This window comes from Pseudorasbora parva, chromosome 6 (genome assembly GCF_024679245.1).
Source record: "Pseudorasbora parva isolate DD20220531a chromosome 6, ASM2467924v1, whole genome shotgun sequence".
In the NCBI taxonomy this organism is placed as follows: domain Eukaryota; kingdom Metazoa; phylum Chordata; class Actinopteri; order Cypriniformes; family Gobionidae; genus Pseudorasbora; species Pseudorasbora parva.
In genome coordinates, this window is record NC_090177.1 from 3,375,980 (window position 1) to 3,393,149 (window position 17,170).

Below are 17,170 nucleotides of genomic sequence, written 5' to 3' on the forward strand. Positions count from 1 at the left end.
AATGCCATAAGAATTGGGCATACATTTATTAATAAAGTGTTACACTATGAAACATTAGTAGTAGTAGTATTTAAAATAAAAATAAAAAAAAGTGTCATGTGTTAACAACTTTTTACTGTATATAATCAAATGAAATGATGAAATGTTTCTGTGCAAAACTAGAAACATAATAAAGACACATTTCAGCGACAACCACAGAAATACCGCAGCATGTACACCGATGGGTTTTAATCATAGACTATAAAAAAATAGGGTTAAATCATATTGAATTTAGAGGATTTCAAACACACATGGCAACCCGCATGACGCCATTACGTCTACGTGCGCAGAGACACGTTCAACAGATCCGCGAGCCGTGTAAACGTATGCATGCGCACCATTAAATAACTTATAAAACTTAACAAATGTCACGAAATAGCGTATATGTAGAACACAAACAAAAGATTACATAAAAGACAATCGCACAACAATGGGAATGGAACTCCATAATTATGGTATATTGAAGGAATGCGGTGAATAAAGAGTCCGCACGTAAAAACTTACACTACAACAAACCACCAGAACACACACTTTTAGAGATAAAGACTTTATTTACGGCAACAAAATCATGATTATTCATCTGTAAAGTAATAAGACAAGGTGCAAGTTAAAAATACAAAACAAACACAAAGTTATACTACAGCTCTCACCTTACAAAACATGTAAATAATGTTTGATTAAACATTTATGGAATTATATCTGAACAATAATCGACATTCAGAAACCAATAAAGGAATGAGAAACCTTCAGAAACATTTGATTTCTTTAATTAAACAAGACAGGTAACCTCAATATGCGTATAGTGTTTGAGCACTGCAAACAATGATCAAATCCTCAGTGTTTCTGTCTTGTTTTCCAGCACAAATATTACTGGAGAAGAAGCATAATGACTGGAGATAAGATATTTTACTGAAAAATGATCAAAATTAAGTGAGTTTATGCTTAAAACAAGAACAAAAATCTGCCTCAGAATAATTTCTAACCCTGCTGAAAATCCAGCTAAAACCAGTCTAAGATTGTTGGATGTTTTAGCTGAAAGTAGCTGGTTTATGCTGGTCTCCCAGCCTGGCTTAGCCGGTATAAGATGGTTTTCGCTGGTCATAGCTGGATTAAGATCGAAGTAGCTGGTTTTAGCGGGTCTCCCAGCCTGGCGTAGCTGGTCATAGCTGGTTTTAGCTGGATAAAGCTGGAAGTAGCTAGCTTTAGCTGGTCTCCCAGCCCGGCTTAGCTGGTTTTAGCTGGTCTCCCAGCTGATAGACACTGACCATCTAAATAAATAAAAATCAAAACCCCTCTAAAACCAGCCTGAAAAACCAGCTATAACCAGACTGGGAGACCAGCTAAAACCAGCTATGACCAGACTGGAAGACCAATTAAAACCAGCTATGACCAGACTGGAAGACCAATTAAAACCAGCTAAGACTAGACTGGGAGACCAGCTAAAACCAGCTATAACCAGAATGGAAGACCAGCTAAAACCAGCTATGACAAGACAGGGGATTTAAAACCAGCCTAAGATGGTCAGGCTGGTTTTAGCTGGAATTTTCAGCTGGGAAATGTAAGCATAAACTCACTTAATTCTAGTCTTAAGCCTGTCTTCAGTCATTTTGCTTCTTCAGAAAACTTATCTAGATAATAATCTTGATATAAGATTTTTCTTCTTACGTTTTTTGAGTTTTGGTTTGCTTTTACACCTGTGAAAGAAGGCCATTCATGGCAGAAATTAGTCAGAAAGAGAAAATAAATCATCTGATTTACGTGTTCTCACTAACTATGACCAGAGAGAGGAGGCTTTTCTTAGTTACTGTGCATGATGGCACCTCACCTGACAATCCCTCTACTTCTAAACATCACATTTCATTCACGTTTATATTAAACTTTCCCACAGGAACCCCTGAAACTTCAGTCCAGCCAGATTGATGAAACAGATTTCATTTGCGGTGTCCTCCACACCAGAGGGGGCGCTGTTCTGCTTTAGCTGTCGTCCTGCAGCATCTCCTCGATCTCACGGTCCCAGTTTTCGTCTCGGTTTTCTGGGTCGATGACCACCTCGTATTCCTGAAGTTCCTGCTGCAGTTCCTTCTCCCAATCGGCGGTCTCTTCTGTCGGAGAAACAGCACAAGTCTTAAAGGGTTAGTTCACCCAAAAATGAAATGTCTGTCATTAACTCCTCCCCCTAATGTCGCTCCACACCCGTAAGACCTCCGTTCATCTTCACACACAGTTTAAGATATTTTATATTTAGTCCGAGAGCGTATGCAAGTGTATGCACACTATACTGTCCATGTACCTTATTTTGAAATGAGGTGAGGTGTGAGAGAGGCTTTAGTAACAATGAATGAGTTTGGTAATTGGTAACTTTCTTGTGTGCATCATTAGGTGTTTTGTATATTAAGATTGTAATGTTTTGAAAAATGGTGTAAATTAAAAGGGTGTTATAAGTCAAAAAAGTCTCTCTCTCTCTCTCTCTCTCTCTCTCTCTCTCTCTCTCTCTCTCTCTCTCTCTCTCTCTCTCTCTCTCTCTCTCTCTCTCTCTCTCTCTCTCTCTCTCTCTCTCTCTCTCTCTCTCTCTCTCTCTCTCTATATATATATATATATATATATATATATATATATATATATATACCCGGAGCATTGCCGGGTCGCCTTCTGAAGATTGCCGGGTCGCCTTCAGAAGAGGTCGTCTGTGTTTTAAACGCAGAGAGTGTTCGTATACAAAAGAAACTAAAATTAAAGAAGCAGAAATGTGCGCAAACTGGACACAAGTCGAGACCACGGAGCTCCTTACTATCCGCGCTGAAGCTGAGATCGCTCGCCGTTATACGTCACATCCGGATGTCACGTGTGAACTCGACCCGGGACCGTTACGGGTTGTGTGTGAAAGCGCACATATTACGGCATTTCGCTGGCAGTGTGAATGGACCAAATCTAGCGGCCCGGGAACAAATGCCGGGTCGCATTATCCGTGTATTTGCCGGAATCGCAGTGTGAAAGGGGCGCGCGCATCTCACGACACACATTTTATGTCGGATGGGATCGCCAAAATATCTCCAAACCACTGAGGTTGAGCAAACCGACTTGTCAGCAATATCTGTGTCCCTCGAGCTGGTCGTGAGCTCTGAGTTTTCTCGCTCCACTTCACTCCGATCCTCCAATCCTGTCAGACACTGACTGTAAACAACAGCGCGTGCAGCACCCAGAAGCCTGGTCTGCAATACGCATGCGCAGAATTACGCATAGCGCGGAAGCATTATATCGAGAATGTATTGAACTGTTGTTATCGTTTTAACGAGGGAAATTATATCGTGATAATTATCGTTATCGTTTTATCGCCCAGCCCTACGGTACACTAGGGGTTGAACAACTTCCATTTTTTTAAAGTCGACATTTATGTGATGAAAGTCGAGTCGATGTCGACTAGTCGCTGATGACGTCATTAATAAACAAATAACCATGAGCCTCGAGCTGAGACGCAAACTCGGGTCTTCTTGTGCACAGCTATGGCATATGACACAGCACTGCCCATAAGGTTATTGGTGCTGCATGACAGCTTTTGTATCAGTTCTTTTGTGTTATGGTCATTATATTTCTCACAGATTTCTGCTCGTTCTGAATAAGATACAGATAAAGTAGCACAATAAAGATATGAATGCATTAGTGTGTGAATTAATTCCACCTGGCAGCGTCTCTCTACTAATAGTGAAGCTGTGAGTTTTAGTTATCAAGAAATATATGCTAGAACGTTTCAGTTTCTAAGCTACTTTATTGATAAATCACAGAACAGTGTTGACAATACATTTCTTTGCTACTGAATGTTTTTGTGTGAGGCGCGTGATCAGGCTGTGTGTGTGTGTGTGTGTGCGCGTTGCAATGAAGCACGCAGTTTAGCGCGATGATTAACTTACGTGTACAATAAGCGGGCATTCTCCCGATCAGTTTTGAGCATCCAGATGGTAATCAGACATCTTGTGGAGAGCTCACAGAGTATGCATTTATTGGTCATTTTTAACTGTTCAAAACAGAGCCAGGAATTGTTTATCCTGTAGCGCCCTCTATAGGCCAGCGACTAGTCATGACAGCGCATTAAGGTCGACTAATCGGTGCAACCCCTACGGTACAGTAGTTTAGTCTAGTTGGTGTGTTCTGGACTCACCGTCCTTCTTGTCCAGCACCAGCTGCTCCATCTCTTTCCTCAGATCCTCCTGGTTAATGTCGCAGGCGTCGAACGCGTCGCTCACGAACTCGGACACACCGGGGCTGGTGGAGATGTCTTCCTCTTCCTGAAAGCGGAGGCCAACAGATGTAAAATGAAGAGAGTTTTTGCTTAAAATAAGATCAATAATCTGCCAATGGGGTAAGAAAAATAACATTGATATTTTAACAGATTATTGATCTTATTTTAAGCAAAAACTCTCTTCATTTTGAGTTATTTTTTCCCAAAACAAGACAATTACTTTTGCTTGTCTAGTAAATACTTCTTGTTGTAAGAATTTTCAGATGTTTGGACTAGAAACACGACGACAATACTGAGTAAGAAAAGCATTTTTTGCAGTGGAGGAACACTAGACTTGAGTTTTATGATGAAAACACACGGTTAGCGGTACCTCGGTAGCCTTGGGTTTGGCGCTGATGGCCACAGGAGGCGTCTTCGGTCTGATGGTCTCTGTGGAGCAGGACACGGGGGTTTATTTCGGATTAAATCAAGACTTTTACTATTGATCATAATTAGGAGGCTAATATTTGGCTAGTGTGAGATCAGTTAGTGCATTTTGATGTCGTTATACTGTATGTGTGATATTGTAGTGTCGGTGAGAGGTGTTGTTTTTATTTGAATTTTAGTTAAGGTTTTAAAGGTTAACGCATGCAATTCATTTAAAATCCAATACTGAAGCATGTTAAAATTGCACCATTAATGTAATTTAATACATTTAGCAAGATTTGTTATTATTATTTTTTTCATTTATTATTTGATCAATAAGTAATATAATTTAAGCACATGCTTTCAACTTAAATTCACAATAGAACATGCTAATTATGTAACCAAAATGCTAGCAATGTCTAAATCATCCATCCACCAACCAATCCATCCATCCATCAACCATCAACCAATCCATCCATCCATCCATCCACCAACCAATCCATCCATCCATCCATCAACCAATCCATCCATCCATCCATCCATCAACCATCAACCAATCCATCCATCCATCCATCAACCAATCCATCCATCCATCCATCCATCAACCATCAACCAATCCATCCATCCACCAACCAATCCATCCATCCATCAACCAATCCATCCATCCATCCATCCATCCATCAACCATCAACCAATCCATCCATCCACCAACCAATCCATCCATCCATCCAATCCATCAACCAATCCATCCATCCATCCATCAACCATCAACCAATCCATCCATCCATCCACCGACCAATCCATCCATCCATCCATCCACCAACCAATCCATCCATCCATCAACCATCAACCATCAACCAATCCATCCATCAACCAATCCATCCATCCATCAACCAATCCATCCATCCATCAACCATCAACCAATCCATCCATCCACCAACCCATCCATCCAACCAATCCATCCATCCATCCATCCACCAACCAATCCATCCATCCATCAACCAATCCATCCATCCATCCATCCAATCCATCCATCTATCAACCAATCCATCCATCCATCCATCCATCCATCCATCCATCCATCCATCCAATCCATCCACCAACCAATCCATCCATCCATCCACCAACCAATCCATCCATCCATCCAATCCATCCATCCATCCATCCATCCATCCATCCATCCACCAACCAATCCATTCATCCATCCACCCATCCACCAACCAATCCATCCATCCATCCATCCATCCATCCATCCATCCATCCATCCATCCATCCATCCATCCATCCATCCATCCATCCATCAACCAATCCATCCATCCACCAACCAATCCATCCATCCACCAACCAACCAATCCATCCATCCATCCACCAACTAATCTATCCATCCATCCATCCATCCATCCATCCATCCATCCATTCATCAACCAATCCATCAATCCATCCATCCATCCACCAGCACATCCATCCATCCATCCACCAACCAATCCATCCATCCATCCATCCGCCCACCCATCCACCAACCAATCCATCCATCCATCCATCCATCCATCCATCCATCCATCCATCCATCCACCAACCAATCCATCCATCCATCCATCCATCCATCCAATCCATCCATCCATCCATCCATCCACCAACCAATCCATCCATCCATCCATCCATCCATCCGCCCACCCATCCACCAACCAATCCATCCATCCATCCATCCATCAACCAATCCATCCATCCACCAACCAATCCATCCATCCACCAACCAACCAATCCATCCATCCATCAACTAATCCATCCATCCATCCATCCATCCATTCATCAACCAATCCATCAATCCATCCATCCATCCACCAGCACATCCATCCATCCATCCACCAGCCCATCCATCCACCAACCAATCCATCCATCCATTCATCCATCCATCCATCCGCCCACCCATCCACCCATCCACCAACCAATCCATCCATCCATCCATCCATCCATCCATCCATCCATCCATCCATCAACCATCAACCAATCCATCCATCCACCAACCAATCCATCCATCCACCAACCAATCCATCCATCAATCCATCCATCCACCAACTAATCCATCCATCCATCCATCCATCCATCCATCCACCAGCACATCCATCCATCCATCCACCAGCCCATCCATCCACCAGCCAATCCATACATCCATCCACCAACCCATCCATCCTTCCATCCATCAATCAATCCATCCTTCCACCCACCAACCCATTAATCCTTCCATCCTTCCATCCACCAACCCATCCATCCATCCATCCTTCCACCTATCCACCCACCAACCCATTCATCCTTCCATCCATCCATCCACCAACCCATTCATCCTTCCGTCCATCCATCCACCCACCAACCTATCCATCCATCTATTCACCATCCTATCCATCCATCCACCCACCAACCAACCCATCCATCCATCCATCCACCCACCCATCAACCATCCATACACCAACCCATTCATCCATCTACTCACCATCCTATCCATCCACCCACCCATCCACTCACCAACCCATCCATCCATCCACTCACCAACCCATCCATCCATCCACTCACCAACCTATCTATCCATCCATCCATCCATCCATCCACCCACCAACCCATCCATCTATCCATCCACCCACCAACCCATCCATCCATTCATCCTTCCACACACCAACCCATCCATCCATCCATCCATCCACCCACCAACCCATCCATCTATCCATCCATCCACCCACCAACCCATCCATCTATCCATCCATCCACACACCAACCCATCCATCGATCCATCCTTTCACACACCAACCCATCAATCCACCCATCCATCCTTTCACACACCAACCCATCCATCCATCCATTTATTCTTCCACACACCAACCCATCCATCCATCCATCCATCCATCCACCCACCAACCCAACCATCTATCCATCCATCCACCCACCAACCCATCCATCTATCCATCCATCCACACACCAACCCATCCATCTATCCATCCATCCACACACCAACCCATCCATCCATCCATCCTTTCACACACCAACCCATCCATCCATCCATTCATCCTTCCACACACCAACCCATCCATCCATCCATTCATCCTTCCACACACCAACCCATCCATCCATCCATCCATCAATCCAATAATTAATGATCACAGTTTTTGTTGTTAATTTAATTAATTGTAGCACATAAAGAAACACAATGAAACTGAGAAAATATGCCTTGAATACTAGCTAGACTAAAATGTTTTATTTCAGTTGAGTAACAAAATGTTTTATGATGGTTTTAGTTAACAGAATAACTGATATGAGCCAGCTCTCAGTATGAGCTGTAGTGTCATCAGATGAGCTTTATTAACCTGAGAGCGTCTCGTTGAGCGGAGCGTTCTTCTCCTCCTCTCTCTTCTCCGCCGCCTGTTGCTGAGCCGCGAGCGCCGTGAGCTGAGCCGACTGCTTGATCAGAGACACACGGTAGAAATAATTCCTCCAGAACACGTCCTCCTTCACCCTGAAACACACACACACACACACACACACACACACACATCTGAAAACAAGTCATAATCCTCCAAATGCACACAGGTATGTTTTGACCCGGAAGAGATACATCATTTTTTAAATTAATAGTTCTCAGTATGAAAATTAAAGTCTGTCAAAATACACATTAATTTTTTTGAAATATTTTTTAAATAAAAAATGTATGAGATATAACCATTTAAAATAAATGATACACCGTTTGTGTTCCGTGTCTTTTTTGACCCAAAAGTGAACATCTATCCATTCATCGACCTATCTATCATCCATCCATCCATCCATCCATCCATCAACACATCCACCTATCAATCATCCATCCATCCATCCATCAACACATCCACCTATCAATCATCCATCCATCCATCCATCAACACATCCACCTATCCATCATCCATCCATCCATCAACCCATCCACCTATCCATCATCTATCCATCCATCCAACCACCCTTCCACCAACCCATTCATCTACCTATCCATCAACCATCCATCCACCCACCCACCCATCCATCTACCTTATCCATCAACACATCCACCTATCCATCATCCATCCATCTACCCACCCTTCCACCAACCCATTCATCTACCTATCCATCAACCATCCATCCATCCACCAACCCATCCATCTACCTTATCCATCATCCATTCATCCACCCACCCATTCATCTACCTATCCATCCACAAACCCATCCATCTACCTATCCATCCATCCATCCATCCACCAACCCATCCATCTACCTTATCCATCATCCATCCATCCATCAACCCATCCACCTATCCATCATCCATCCATCCATCATCCATCCATCCACCTATCCATCCATCCATCAACCCATCCACCTATCCATCATCCATCCATCCATCAACACATCCACCTATCCATCATCCATCCATCCATCCATCAACCTATCCATCATCCATCCATCCATCCACCTATCCATCATCCATCCATCAACACATCCATCTATCCATCATCCATCCACCAACCGATCCATCTACCTTATCAATCATCCATTCATCCACCCACCAACCCATTCATCTACCTATCTATCCATCCATCCATCCACAAACCCATCCATCTACCTATCCATCCATCCATCCACCCACCTACCTTATCCATCATCCATCCATCCATCAACCCATCCACCTATCCATCATCCACACATCCACCTATCCATCCATCCATCCATCCATCAACCCATCCACCTATCCATCATCCATCCATCCATCAACACATCCATCCATCCACCCACCCATCCACCAACTGATCCATCCATCCTTCCACCTATCCATCATCCATTATAGCCTATATAAAATTTAAAAATAACATAATATTTAAATATAAACAGAACTTCCTGTAAATTTTCTGAAATGCCAAACCATACAGAAAATGTTTTACACAGGAAACAAACCAAACCTTGGTTCATTTTAAATCGGGACGGAGACCTCTTTTTTTGTCTGACCAAACTTTGTCTATTTGGTCCGAACCGTGGTCTCACGTGGACAGGTTTCACAGCTGTAATTTTGATTTGGACCAAAATGACAAGTCCGAAAATCCTGACCAAAACAAGCACTGCACAAAATGCTTCATTATTATTTTTGTCTGGTTTCTAAATAATATCTAAAAATTCTTACATTAAGAAACATTTACTAGAGAAGTAAAAACTATTATCTTGTTTTGGGGAAAAATAACTCAAAATGAAGAGAGTTTTTGCTTAAAATAAGATAAATAATCTGCCAATGGGGTGAGAAAAATAATCTTGTTTTCTGTTTGAATTAAGATTATTTTTCTCAACCCATTGGCAGATTATTTAGCATATTTTAAGCAAAAACTCTCTTCATTTTGAGTTATTTTTTCCCAAAACAAGACAATTACTTTTGTGTGTAAATACTTCTTGTTTTAAGAATTTTCAGATGTTTGGACTAGAGACACGACAAAAATACTAAGTAAGAAAAGCATTTTTTGCAGTGAGGTAGGTGTGAAAGGGCCGTAAATCTCACTGTTTAGGGACGAGGTCAAAGCGCATCCTGTTGAGCAGTTCGTCTTCCTGTAACATCACCAGGGCAATGGGGTACATCTGATCAAAGTCGAAATGGAACTGCACTCCGGCCGGAGGATCCCGCAGGAAGTTCCTCTTGTCCTGAATGAGGATAAAACATGACACACATTCACTGATTTCGAATGATGTGAGAGTGATTAAATCATCTAACGCAGCTGAAACTCACAGCGGATAAAGCTAGTATCTGCTGCTGAATAGTTTCCTCCTCGTTGTATCCGACCCAGGGCGGCACCGCTGCGTCTACGGACAAAAAGATTCATGAAAATACAGAAATGCACAATCTTCAAAATGCCTGTGCAACTTCATACCTGTTTTCTTTGCATTTTTCTCCTGCACAAATTTTTCCTGCTCCTTCTGGAAATCTCCCAGAATGGTCTGAAAGGTAAGGCAAGTTTATTTGTAAAGCACATTTCATACCCAATGGCAATTCAAAGTGCTTTACATAGAAATTAATGAAAATAGTGATAACATATGCATGAGAAAAAAGAATACCATGTGTGAATTAAAAATACAAACAAAGGATAATTAAAACAGTTAAAGGTGCACTATGCGGCTTTCCGTCCACTAGAGGGCACCTACTCTAAACAAAGGCGTAGTTTGATGACGCCAAGTGTGAGCGCAGTATCTTGGGACATGTGGTCTTCACCTCACAGCCGGTGGAAAATAGGACTCGGGCAGAAATAATGTTCATGGATGCGGTTAGTAACGTGACTGTAGTGAAGCAGAGCAGGACCGAGTGTTGTGGAGCTGAGCACGGCCGCTGGAGAGATTGTTATACAAGCACACGGCTCGCAAGTACCGGGACTTTTATTATGACGGGACAGGACACAGTCGCCGGGCGCGCTCTTCCGCTTTTTCCGGTCATTAATATAAGGTAAAGCCAGCAGCTCTGTTTATCATATTAGATACATTTAAGTGTGTTTAAAATTATGTTATGACGTTACTCTGTGCGTTCGCTCAGCGCTGATGTGACATAAGACTAAAGCGCTTCTGCAGAATAAAACCGAGGGTAGCGCAGATATGACGTGATTGACAGGCGACTCGCTCAAACGCTATCCTCAAACGTCCTGGCCCTGAGTTAAAATAGCAATTTTCTCACAATTTACAAATAGTTGGAAACATTTGGGATATTGTAAGAACTCAACTGAACAAAATATATAACACTGGCCTGGTGGTTTTTGGATATTTTACTGCAAAAATACTACATAGTGCACCTTTAAATTAATAAATAAATAAATAAAATGGTCAAATCAGAGCTGGACAGTAACTAAGCACATTTACTTGAGTACTGTAAGTTCACTTTTTGAGTATCTGTATTTTACTTGAGTTAATTTTTTCTGTAAACTTCTGACTTTAACTTCACTACATCTGAAAGACAAATATCGTCCTTTTTACTCCACTACATTTCTATCAAGGTCCTCAAAGTCGAAAGTCGTTTCTGTCGCAGCTCTGAAAGTCGGACGATTATTTTTTGCAGACAGTCTATCAGGAATCACTCTTGTAGAGTCATGTAAAGTTTCCCAACATTGTTTGAACACTGATCAGTTTATAGCAAAATGGAAGAAGACGGTTCCTCGGCGCAGTGTGTGCACTCAAAGCCATACTTCGAAAGGATGTTTCAGTTTAAAAAATATTCAAGATTAGTTTAGTTGGCACACTTGGTGCATGTCTTATAAAATATTAAAAATATAAACGTCTGGGAGAAAGAGAAGAGTAAAGTTGGGAGAATATCAGATGTGTATCAGTGTATTGGATCCGTGCATTCGGTCTTAAAGTGACAGCAGCTTTATAAAGAGCTTTGTAACTTTTCTACAAGTATTTAAATGAGTTTAAGTTAGTCGTATGCTAGTGTGTCAGATGGAGCGTCACTGACTGGCTTAAACCATGATGGCATAATGTGCATTTATACAACTATAATAAAATAATGCGGCGACATAAAAAAGGAAATTTACTTTTGATACTTAAGTACTTTTAAAAGCAAATACTTCTGTACTTTTACTCTAGTAAAAATCAGTTTTTACAACTTTCACTCGTAACGGAGTAATATCTGACCAGCAGTACTGTTACTTTTACTAAAGTAATAAAGCTGGGTACTTTGTCCAGCTCTGGGTCAGATACACAATAGTGGTCTGAAATAAAAATAAAACATCCTTCAGTTTAAAATGAAGAGAGTTTTTGCTTAAAATAAGATCAATAATCTGCCAATGGGGTGAGAAAAATAATTTTAATTCAAACAGAAAACAAGATTATTTTTCTTACCCCATTGGCAGATTATTGATCTTATTTTAAGCAAAAACTCTCTTCATTTTGAGTTATTTTTTCCCAAAACAAGACAACAATTTTTAGTAAAAAAATTTTAATGTAAGAATTTAGACATTTAGACTAGAAACAAGACAAAAATACTAAAAATAAAATAGTTGAAATAGTCAAATGAATGTTTGAACGATTGTCATTCTTCATCTCCAACCTTTTGAGAGAGAAAATCAAGGATCTTGAAATTTTTTCAGCACTTAAAATCTATCTAATCTTTGGCCAACGAGTGTGTCACTCCAGCCAATCACAGATAAGTGCGGGACTTTGTCTCGGAATGCTCCGCCTCTAATGTTGCCATTACCTCAAAAGTAAACACTTTGTAATTCCATTCAAGCAAATACCAAGATATGATTTTTTGGCCATATTGCCCAGCCCTAATAGACAAAATGTGCTTATGAATAGAGTATAAAGAGTGGAATATGAGTGAACAATAGCAGAATTATTGCACCTTGTCGATGATGCCGTCGATGTTGCTCTCCTCCACGGTTTTCTTGATGTTGTGCGCCGTTTCCGCCACAGACTCTGTGATCTTCTTAGTCGCGGTACTTGCAAAGTCCAGAATGAAGCCTAACAAAGGAGTGTAGATGCATTAAAACTAGGGTTGTAATGATTTGTTTTAACAATGATTCGATTCGTATAACAATTTGAGGTTGTCGATGCGATTCAAAGACGATATTGGTTCATTTAGAACGATACGATCCGAAACGATTCAGTGACTTGAAATCGATTCAGTAACTTTTAAGCCAAAATTTTTAATCAGTGTGACTGAAATAAATATGTGCAGGTTAAGTTTTCTAGATTCCTGATGTTTCTTTTAAGGGAATCAGATATCAATTAATTATGGATATAAAACAAGTAAACAATTAATGGCAAATGTGTTCACATTTTATTTGAGTAAAGTGCAACCAACAGTTTAGGTTTAATTAACAGGAAGTTAACCTTTTCTGCTCTCATTTCCAAAAAGTACAGTAAGTGACACCAACATACTACTACTGCTACTTGTTTTTCAAAATAAAAATATTACAATATTAATATCAAAAATTGTGCAACTAACATCTCTTCAAGTTTAAATAACAGTAGGTTTACCTGCTACTTTTGCTGTTGTGTTTCAACATAAAAATAATAAAAATATAATATTAATATCAAAAATAAAGTGCAACCAACATCTCTTCAGGTTGAATGAGCAGTGGCGAGCGACTCCTTTAGAACATCTCCATCTTTACTAAAGCCAAAGTGTTTTCTCACACTGGACCGCAATGCTGGCTTGATAATTTCTCGCTCGTCAGCTTCTCCTCTGTCATCTGCGGTCGTGACAAATCCTGTCCGTGCTGTTTTGTTTTCTTTGCGCGGCTGCTGCTGGCGCGCGGCTGACGTCACATATAGGCAGACTGAGTAACGTTTAACGCCTTTATCATTAAAAGGGCTTAGAAAAAACATCCATATAAAGTCTGACGTGCTTAAATCAAATGCGTTATTTCCTATTATCGATACAATCGATTGATTACCTTTTAAAACGATATTAGATCGATATATGTCATCCGGAAGGCCAACTTGCCAGGCACAGATTGATGTAGTTGGATCATAGGAATATAAATATTAATTAGAAGTTACACCCCTAATTAAAACATCAGATAGACACATCCACACCAAAGCATGCGAGCGAAGCGGACTCATGAACCGCTCACACTCACCAGTAAAACGACATTCGTTAAAATTCCACTCCAACATGAAATTGTAACCATTTCATATGTATATTGATGTATATAGATATTGAAAGGTAAACAGCATGAGTATAGGACACACAAGATACAGTTGTAGAAGTTGTAAGAGTATAACCGGTAGATGGCGGCAGAGGAGCACTTATTGACTGGTTAGACATTTCCTTTATATATGGAATAAAGTAGGAAGTCACAAAGTCTTGAACAGTCATATATATACACTATAGTAACGGACGAGTAGATCATGCATATATTATTAACATGCAGCTTCGATGACGTTTCCAAAAACATAAAGCAATGCATCAAATCATGTAGTCATATCCCTTATAAAAAACTTTACCATGGTATGTATTATATTACTTATAGGGCTGTAAAATCATTTATGTGCGAGTGTGTGTCTCTAGATAATACTATAGATGATACATGATGATATATAGATTATATATGATGATATATGAAGATACAGCTCTCGGAGGAGACCACTCCAAGTTCAGAAATCAATGTAAAGTTGTCTCTTAATTTTTTTCAGAGCTATGATGATATATGAGGATATATCTATGATATATAGAGGATATATGGATGATATATAGATGATATTTGAGGATATATAGATGATATATGAGGATATATGGATGATATATGAGGATATATGGATGATATATGAGTATATATGGATGATATATGAGTATATATGGATGATATATGAGTATATATGGATGATATATGAGGATATATGGATGATATATGAGGATATATGGATGATATATGAGTATATATGGGGATATATGGATGATATTTGAGGATATAGATGATATATGAGGATATATGGGGATATATGAGGATATATGGATGATATATGAGTATATATGGATGATATATGAGTATATATGGATGATATATGAGGATATATGGATGATATATGAGGATATATGGATGATATATGAGTATATATGGGGATATATGGATGATATTTGAGGATATAGATGATATATGAGGATATATGGGGATATATGAGGATATATGAGGATATATGAGGATATATGGATGATATATGAGGATATATGGATGATATGTGAGGATATATGGATGATATGTGAGGATATATGGATGATATATGAGGATATATGGATGATATATGAGGATATATGAGGATATATGAGGATATATAGATTATATATAAATTATATATGATGATATATAGATGATATATAGATTATATATAAATTATATATGATGATATATAGATGATATATAGATTATATATGATGATATATGAAGATACAGCTCTCGGAGGAGACCACTCCAAGTTCAGAAATCAATGTAAAGTTGTCTCTTAATTTTTTTCAGAGCTATGATGATATATGAGGATATATGGATGATATATGAGGATATATGGAGGATATATGAGGATATATGGATGATATATGAGGATATATGGATGATATATGAGGATATATGGATGATATATGAGGATATATGGATGATATATGGATGATATATGAGGATATATGGATGATATATGAGGATATATGGAGGATATATGAGGATATATGAGGATATATGGATGATATATGAGGATATATGAGGATATATGGAGGATATATGAGGATATATGAGGATATATGGATGATATATTAGGATATATAGATGATATATTAGGATATATAGATGATATATTAGGATATATAGATGATATATGATAACATATGATGATGATATATGAATATGATGATGATATATGATGGATATATATATAGTATGATAAATGAGTATGATATATGAGGATATATGATGACATATAGATGATATATGAATATGATGATATTTGGTGATGATATATGAGGATATATGATGACATATAGATGATATATGATGATGATATATGAGGATATATGACGTTATATGAATATGAGGATATATGACGTTATATGAATATGATGATATATGACGTTATATGAATATGATGATATATGACGTTATATGAATATGATGATATATGACGTTATATGAATATGACGTTATATGAATATGACGTTATATGAATATGATGATGCGTGTGTGTGCCTCACCGCTGAGTCCTTTGGCCTGCTGCGGGGTCTGTTGTGATTCTTCTGTCTCTGTGTTTATGTTTTTCTCCTCTGCTGTTTCCTGTTTGTCTGTCTTCTCTTCATTCTCGAGCTCTCCACCCAGCCACGAGCTCCAGCTCTTGAACATGCTGTCGGCGCGGTGTCTGTCTGTCTCTCCGCGGTCAACTCGACGATCTCTGGACGTTTTAATCAGGATACATTTACTCCATATTTCACATCCGCACTGGGCCACATCAACCACATCAACAACAGCGGCTGAGCTTCCTCTGTCGTCACACAGCAGCTGCTGCCGCGGCTCCCCAGCGACACCTGCTGAATGGGAGGAACGACTGCGCGCCACTAGCGGCGAAGAGCTGTTTTGAAATCGATTATGTGTAGAAAAATATGGATTACTTTGTTTTGGCGCTAGATATATTGATGTAAACGTTTCTAATAAATTATAATATATAAATTGAGAGATAAAAAGTTGCAATTACCTTTTAATATGCTTCATTCCGTGATGGAAATACACTTTAATTAAACACTGATGTTTACAAATGAAATGCAGAACGAAGAACAGATTAAGTTCTTAATTCAAATCCAAAGGGTTTTGACTTCTGTTGTTATTTGACTTCAGCCCACAAAGAAGGTTTAATCCTCCTCTTCTCGAGCTGAAGTCAATATGATGAAGCTTCGGACCTTCATTAATCTCCAAAGAACCACATGGACAAAAAGGTTCAATGCTGAACTCAAAAACCACAGAAGAACCTTGTAAAACCAGTATTATATTAAGAGGTTTATTATACACA

General features: G+C 39.6%; 1 protein-coding gene across 1 annotated transcript; it reads right to left on the bottom strand.

The window, feature by feature from the left end:
- Positions 1-570: 570 nt before the first annotated feature.
- On the bottom strand, positions 571-16,646 carry syap1 (synapse associated protein 1). The gene is made up of 9 exons (XM_067445325.1): positions 16,365-16,646; positions 13,026-13,144; positions 10,573-10,639; positions 10,431-10,504; positions 10,206-10,345; positions 8,032-8,180; positions 4,644-4,702; positions 4,193-4,319; positions 571-2,141 (listed from the first exon to the last, which is right to left on the bottom strand). The coding sequence occupies exons 1-9, from the start codon at positions 16,507-16,509 to the stop codon at positions 2,014-2,016; spliced, it is 1,008 nt and encodes a 335-aa protein (XP_067301426.1). The 5' UTR covers positions 16,510-16,646; the 3' UTR covers positions 571-2,013.
- Positions 16,647-17,170: the final 524 nt, after the last annotated feature.